The following is a 7,420-nucleotide window of genomic DNA, read 5'->3' as shown; positions in this document are numbered from 1 at the left end:
AAGCCAGCACCCGAAGGCAGTGTCCGGGAACCCCATAACAAATCACCCAGCACAGTCTAGACAACACAGTGAAAATGTGCTGCCCCCGGTCCACCAAATCCTGAACAGGCAGGAGCATGGCCTAGAAGATCTATGAGGTCAGCTACATCTTTCAACACTTTGGCTACGTGACTGAACGCTGCACTCACAGCTATTATGCAGACAGTATATATTCCATGTGGTCTTGAGCCTCTGCTATCTATGTATTTTTAGTTTCATTTATACAACAGGTTCAGCAGTACCTGGGATGGACATACACATTCAAAAATCACAAAACAAGTGGAAAGAGATGGAAGATAGTTTAATAATAAACACTAAATACTTTCCACTGTGATTACACCACTGGCAATAATCACTGTTACTTCATTTCCAGTATTAAAAGAGAGTTAGCTGAAGAAAGCATTAGGCTTCAAACATGTTTACCATATTCCTACTGGGATACTTCATGTACAGCATAAACAAGTCTTTGGCCTATCTGCATTTCTGCACAGGTAAATGATGTTACTGACATAACTTAAGCCAAATCCAAAATGGTAGAATTCTTTGTGTTTGGTTCTAGACCGTAGAGCTAATCTTTAAACAGTAGGTCAGCTAGGATTCTTAGGAGGACTTCAGGGTTTAACTATTGTGTAAACTGCAAGAGGAAAAAGAAACTACTATACTGCATGGCATTCAGTCTTTTCTGTCATAAAAAGGTTGGAGGGTTAAGCAGACGTTTCATGGTTTTTGTAGTTCGACGTCAACTGTTTCCTTGTTTCTCTCCCACAGTGGCTATGAATACTTCTTTGATGGTATCCTTATCCAAGTTCCTGCCTGTACAGAGAAATAAATTAGCTAATTATATTTTGCAGTGTATTACAAAAATGCATGCAAGTAGCAACCTGCAAGTCTTCTCAGCAAAGAAAATGCTTATTATACCAATGACTGAAAACAGAGCAATATTAAAATTAAGCTGCAGGTAACAAGGTAACTTCAGATTTTACAGGCAACAACAGACTTCAAGCTGTACAAGCAAAGGAACGAAGGAAAAATAGGGGTTTTTTGGTAATAAAAACTCTTTGCAAAGCAGAGAGTACCATGTAGGAATAAGAAATGTACAATCTCAGCATTACAAGCTTTTCAGAAACAAAAACAAATTTTATACATTTTAATGGCCATAACCACCTTCCTTACAGTTACTGAATACTTGATCAAACATTCAAAACATTCCTATCACCATATTTATAGTTATGGATTTTAAAATAACATTAAATATGCCAACACAATTTATGAATACTTAGTATTTTATTTTATTTCATTAAAAGGGATAGTGTTGATTCCTCTCAGCTGGAATATAAAACTGCTGGAGGTCTTGATGGATAAACCTTTGACTGAAGGTTATGCTGAACATACTCACTGCTATTATTACTGCCAGTTTAGGCTGGTTGCTTTTCACTGGACAAGTCACAGGACTGCATACTGAAATAACAGCTTCTTAAAGTCAAACAAGGAGATAAGTAATTTCCTCTTACCTATTAGGACCAGTCTATTTGTTCTCTTTTCATCTTCTTTCCAGGCTACTGCAGTCTCTTCCAGATCATAGAGTTCATGGACACCTTGGACTATCACCTGATGAGATTTGCCTTGAATAGATACCAGTCCCTTATCAGAAAAATAACTGTTAGGATGTATAAACAAACCTTTAAAAATGAAATATGTAAGAGGCGAAAAAACCTTTGCAACTAAGACAAGGAGGGAAAAATATTCCTGGCAACTATGCACCAGTTAAGTCAAAATAACCATGTAGTATGATCACTTCTACTCATAACATCTATTCTCACATCTCCTTATTTTTTTAAAGACTAATAATTAGACTTTGCCATACTCTGCCTTCTGTTCCTCACTTGGTCAGTATCTAGCATGTTTGAGCAAAAATAAAATGTTGTCTGCTACTATGCCACTTTGAATATATGTATGGTGTATGATGTATCTGTCTATGAAAGATTGATTGCCTATCAAAGATGATGTAAAATGAGCAGAAAAGTTTGATTTCAGATTATTCTGATTAAGCTGTCGTGCTCAGCATTTTCATTATTCTGAAACAGAATCTTTGAATACTGGAGAAAGAACAAACACTTGTAAGGTAAAATGACTCGCAACACAATTAGAAGGGATTACTGTCAGAGTGAGCCCATTAACCCAGATACCAAAAGTTGTATTAAAAGAGTTTTCATCGTTTCATGTAAAACTTTACGAAATATTTTAGTAGAACACATTCTGTAAAACATGTCTCATACTTCCCTACAGAAAAAAAGAAGAGTTAAAAATATTTCATGAAAAAAGATCTGCATTTGACATATTGGTTGGAATTCTATGACTATCACTGCTAAAAGGATTATGACTGCAGGTAAGATACAAATATAAAAGCAACAAACTTTGGAACCCATTCTGTGATTACCTGGGGTTCGTTTGCTTTGGTGTATTTGTCTGTGACTGAGGGCCAGCAGACAGCTTATCACAGGCCTCAGATCTCCTAAAGAATTGCTTTAATTCCAATGCTCAATGCAACAAAAATGTACTTGTGCATAATAGTACTGTTTTCAGACAGCTTAAGATGCATCAGTGGCTATTTTCTTCTACTTGTCAGGAAGACAAGGATATTCTCCTTTTGTTGCTGAAAGAGCCAGAACACAACCCTTCTTCCAACGAAATGAAAATAATTATGCCGCTATCCATGATGCTCAAGTGCTCTCAGAAAACAAACCAGAGCATATTTTCTTGTATTTCTTACAGCCTACCAAATGACAGACTTGATTCTCATTTTTTAATGATTTACCTGGCTGCTTGGTATAAGGAAAATGAAAATATATCCTAAATTGTCACCTATACTCCTCTCAAAATCATGCGACTGAAAAACGTATGAAGTGCCCATGAAGATTAATACTTAGGGGCTGCATCTTTAAAACTACAGTCTGACAATACTGTAAAAAGTTTTAAGTTTTACAGGCTGGATCGATGGGCCGAGGCCAACTGTATGAGATTCAACAAGGCCAAGTGCCGGGTCCTGCACTTCAGCCACAACAACCCCAGGCAACGCTACAGGCTTGGGGAAGAGTGGCTGGAAAGCTGCCCAGAGGAAAAGGACCTGGGGGTGCTGGTCGACAGCCGGCTGAACATGAGCCGGCAGTGTGCTCAGGTGGCCAAGAAGGCCAATGGCATCCTGGCCTGTATCAGAAATAGTGTGGCCAGCAGGAGTAGGGAGGTGATCATGCCCCTGTACTCGGCACTGGTGAGGCCGCACCTCGACTACTGTGTTCAGTTTTGGGCCCCTCACTACAAGAAGGACATGGAGGTGCTGGAGCGCGTCCAGAGGAGGGCAACGAAGCTGGTGAAGGGCCTGGAGCACAAGTCTTATGAGGAGCGGCTGAGGGAACTGGGGTTGTTTAGCCTGGAGAAGAGGAGGCTGAGGGGAGACCTCATCGTGCTCTACAACTACCTGAAAGGAGGTTGTAGCGAGGTGGGTGTTGGTCTCTTCTGCCAAGTCACTAGTGATAGGACAAGAGGAAATGGCCTCAAGTTGCGCCAAGGGAGGTTTAGATTGAACATTAGGAGAAATTTCTTTACTGAAAGAGTGGTCAGGCCTTGGAACAGGCTGCCCAGGGAAGTGGTGGAGTCACCATCCCTGGAGGTATTTAAAAGACGTGTAGATGAGGCGCTTAGGGACATGGTGTAGTGGGCATGGTGGTGTTGGGTTGACGGTTGGACACGATGATCTTAGAGGTCTTTTCCAACCTGTATGATTCTATGATTCTATGATTCTAAGTGTAGACCACAACTAGTATTGTACTGATATGTTATGCCAGATTCAACTTCTGCATATTATGCCAACAATTTTAATTACAGATAGTAATCTATAGTTACATCCTTAGATAAAGAGACATTTATATGAGATGGATGCAACCTTTCAAAGCAATGGAGGTAAAAAATAAAAAAGTGATTTAACTATGTCCTGATTATTAACTCTGCCACTCCCAATGTTTGGGACTGTACATCCTCCCTCTCAATTCAAAACAAGTAGGATCAATGTTTGCTTCTCTGCCAGCTATCTCCTTTTGAGCTGTTGCAGCAGCCAGCAGATAACAAACTGTCTCTACGCGGAACAATGACAAATTGCTATTCTCCATTTTGTTTGCTCTGCTACAGTGATCCAATAGCATCTTTGATAGGTCTGCAACTGACAGCACACTGCAGTTTTTTAGGTGTAAAAGAGGAAAAGCACAAACCAAAGAATTTGGTAATTTCTGACTAACCTTCAGTCTTATGATGTCCATGGTGCGTCCGGTCTTATCTTTCACATTCTTCTCCCACAGAAGATTCTATGAAAAGGAAAAATGTTTTCATAAACAGAATGGCATGGCATGATTTTCTATAAAAAGCCACAATGATTTTTCAGTTGACAGTGATGTATTACTTACCTGAATAAAGAGATGTAGGTTTTCTTCTTTTATATTTCCTGGAACTTCAAATGTTACTGTAATTATACCCTGCAAATGGAAAGACCCACTTATTATTACCAAACTGAATAAACATTTCATGACATTAATTTCAAAAAATGTTCTTTAAAACTTGGCCTCATAAAAAAGCAGGTATATACCCATGTCAAATTTAAAAAAAACCCCATTCATTTCTATTCTGCTCTAATTTGCTATATTATGCTATACTTTTTGTCTCTGTTTGGGTGTGCACTTAAGGGCCATATGCAATACTTTGAATAGTTTAATGCCATCAGTTTCTACTGCGTAATTCTTTGCTGTAGCTGATGTTTGCTCTCAAAGAAAGCCTAAGAATTCTAATTCTTATAGGCTAGTAAGCTGTCTTTCAAATATGTTTACGAATGCTATTTTCTTGGCATACTGATGTTTGTCACAATTTCTGACCTTCATCACAATTCTATCAGATAAAAATTAATCAACATATTTTTCACCTATCCATACTTTCCTGTTATGAAAAGCTTTTTATAAATAGAATATGTAGGAATAGATTCTGAAAATAAAAGATGTCTGAAGTGATGTTTTATTCCAAAATAATAGTAATAATAAATAAATGTGTAGTTTAAAATCAACAATTTATTACAAAATAAAAGAAATAAAGTGTCTTAAACTTATTTTTGTCACTACAATCTCTCAATGACATAGAAGAACATACACAAAATTACTTTTTATACAACCTAAAATTCTTTCAAATGATTACTGCTTTCAGATGACTAGTCTAGAAAGAAAAAAAGAATAGAATAGAATAGAATAGACTATTTCTGTTGGAAAGGACCTACAATGATCATCTAGCCCAGCTGCCTGACCACTTCAGGGCTGACCTAGAGCATGTTACTAAGGGCATTGTCCAAACGCCTCTTGAACACTGGCAGGCTTGGGGCATCGACCATCTCTCTAGGAAGATCACATCTCCAGCCAGATGTAGCCCCATTCACTACACCCCTTTGAGCTCTGCCCTTCAGCCAGTTCTTCACTGCTCGTCCCATAGTTGGACAACTTGTCCAGAAGGATGCTGTGAGGAACAGTATCAAAAGCCTTGCTAAAATCCAGAAAAACTACATCCACCACCTTCCCTTCATCCACTAGGCCAATGACCTTATCATAGAAGAATAAGTTAAACAGGACTTTCCTTTTGTGAACCCATACTGACTGTGCCTGATGATTGCATTGTTCTTTTAAATGCCTTCCAATAGTACCCAGTACTCTATAATTTTTCCAGGAACTGAGGTTGGACTACCAGGTCTGTAGCTCCCTGGGTCTTCCCTCACACCCTTTTTGTAGATTGGAGTAACATTGGCTAGCTTCCAGTCAGCAGCTTCCAGTCTCCAGACTCTGAAGACCTTTGGTAGGTGATCAAGAGGGGTCCTGCCATAACATCCGTTAGCTCCTTCAGTACTCTGGGACGAATCCCACAAGGCCCCCCAGACTTGTGAACATTCAGCTGATACAACTGGTCCCTTACAATTTCAGTGTCTACAAATGGAAAGTCACTGTTCCCACACTCGTGGTTCTCCGACTCAGGGGACCGGACAGCCCAAGGTCTATCAGTATTATTAAAGACTGAGGCAAAAACCACATTGAATGCCTCCGCTTTTTCTTCATCCCTATTAGTCAGATAACCATCTTCAACAAGTATCGGTCCAATCTTTTCTTTAGTGAGTTTACTAAGTCATTAAATAAACATTAGATTTGCTGCTTGTTGCTTATATTTAATCTGCTGCTTGTTGATTATATTTAATCTTTAGTTCCAAACAGGGAATGTAATTGCCTTTTTCTGTTTTCAAGACTAGCAACTTTGCAGTCAAGATCTGCAGTTCAAAAAGAAAAATACAGGCGTTGTATGCATCATATTTTAACCTGAAAATTAGATTTAATCATAGCAACTTTCTAGAAGGAAAATACACTTTTCTAAGCCACTGTATAAAAATACAAGTTTTTCTTTTCTTTGCAGCCCCTGAGGGGACTGTTGCCCATGGGTGAATCACACCCAGGTGGGGATACCCTGGAAAGGACTGTGACCCATGGACTCATCCACAGAGAGGGTACCTGTATATGGACTGGGGCCTGTGAGTGACCCATGGAGCAGGGACGATAAGGAACAGAGCAGTGACAAAACCACCGAGAAGCAAAAAGGAGCAGAAAGTTACTACACAAAACTACAGGCCCTGCTAGAAAGTCTCTCCATCTTTCTTCTAAGCCCCCTTTAAGTATTGAAAGGCCGCAGTAAGGTCTCCCCAGAGCCTTCTCTTGTCCAGGCTGAACAACCCCAACTCTCTTAGCCTTTCTTCACAGGAGAGGTGTTCCAGCCCTCTGACCATTTTTGTGGCCCTCCTCTGGACCCATTCCAACAGGTCCATGTCTTTCTTGTGCTGTACTGAACACAGTACTCCAGGTGGGGTCTCACCAGAGCAGAGTGCATTACTGCAATGACCTGGGGAATCCAGAAGGAGCCTTGGTTCTGGTACGGGGAATCTGTGATTGTGTATTATGGTGTGAGTGGTGCACCTGTTACGTGTGTGTGGATGTATGCAGACAATGTATAAACTGTTGGAAAAAGTAGGGACCTGTGAAAGCCCTACTGGGACAGGAAGATGACTGGGAAGACACAGGATGGTGCCAGCTTCAAGCCCATGGCATGGGGCCTTAACAGTCCCCTAGGGCAGCTTCCAAGAAAATTAGCCCAGGCATTGCAAAAGGGATACAACTACCACCTGTAAAACACTGGGAGATGTGTTGCTTTGCTGTGGTGGTATGCCAGAGTTTATCATATGCTTCAAATGGAGTCTCAAAAAGACCGGGACCACTTACAATTCATCACCATCAGACTGACAGTCACTCTTAGATGAATTGCT

At 40.0% G+C, this 7,420-nt stretch overlaps 1 protein-coding gene across 9 annotated transcripts in view; it reads right to left on the bottom strand.

The window, feature by feature from the left end:
• Positions 1-319: 319 nt before the first annotated feature.
• LOC142075604 (zinc-regulated GTPase metalloprotein activator 1B-like) overlaps positions 320-7,420 on the bottom strand; it is a 31,728-nt gene continuing 24,627 nt past the window's right edge. For 7 of the 9 annotated variants that reach the window (XM_075137122.1, XM_075137123.1, XM_075137125.1 and 4 more), the window contains 4 exons: positions 4,494-4,562; positions 4,329-4,394; positions 1,551-1,680; positions 320-852 (listed from right to left, as the gene is read on the bottom strand). In XM_075137122.1, coding sequence (XP_074993223.1) covers positions 779-852; positions 1,551-1,680; positions 4,329-4,394; positions 4,494-4,562 — 339 coding nt within the window. In that variant the 3' untranslated portion in view covers positions 320-778. Of the gene's footprint in view, positions 853-1,550; positions 1,697-4,328; positions 4,395-4,493; positions 4,563-7,420 lie in introns of those variants that run through there. The other 2 variants (XR_012670933.1, XM_075137126.1) reach the window with 2 other exon arrangements.

Source organism: Calonectris borealis, chromosome Z (genome assembly GCF_964195595.1).
Source record: "Calonectris borealis chromosome Z, bCalBor7.hap1.2, whole genome shotgun sequence".
Taxonomy (NCBI): Eukaryota; Metazoa; Chordata; class Aves; order Procellariiformes; family Procellariidae; genus Calonectris; species Calonectris borealis.
The sequence above is the reverse complement of the archived record's forward strand: the minus strand, read 5'-3'. Positions and strand labels throughout refer to the sequence as shown.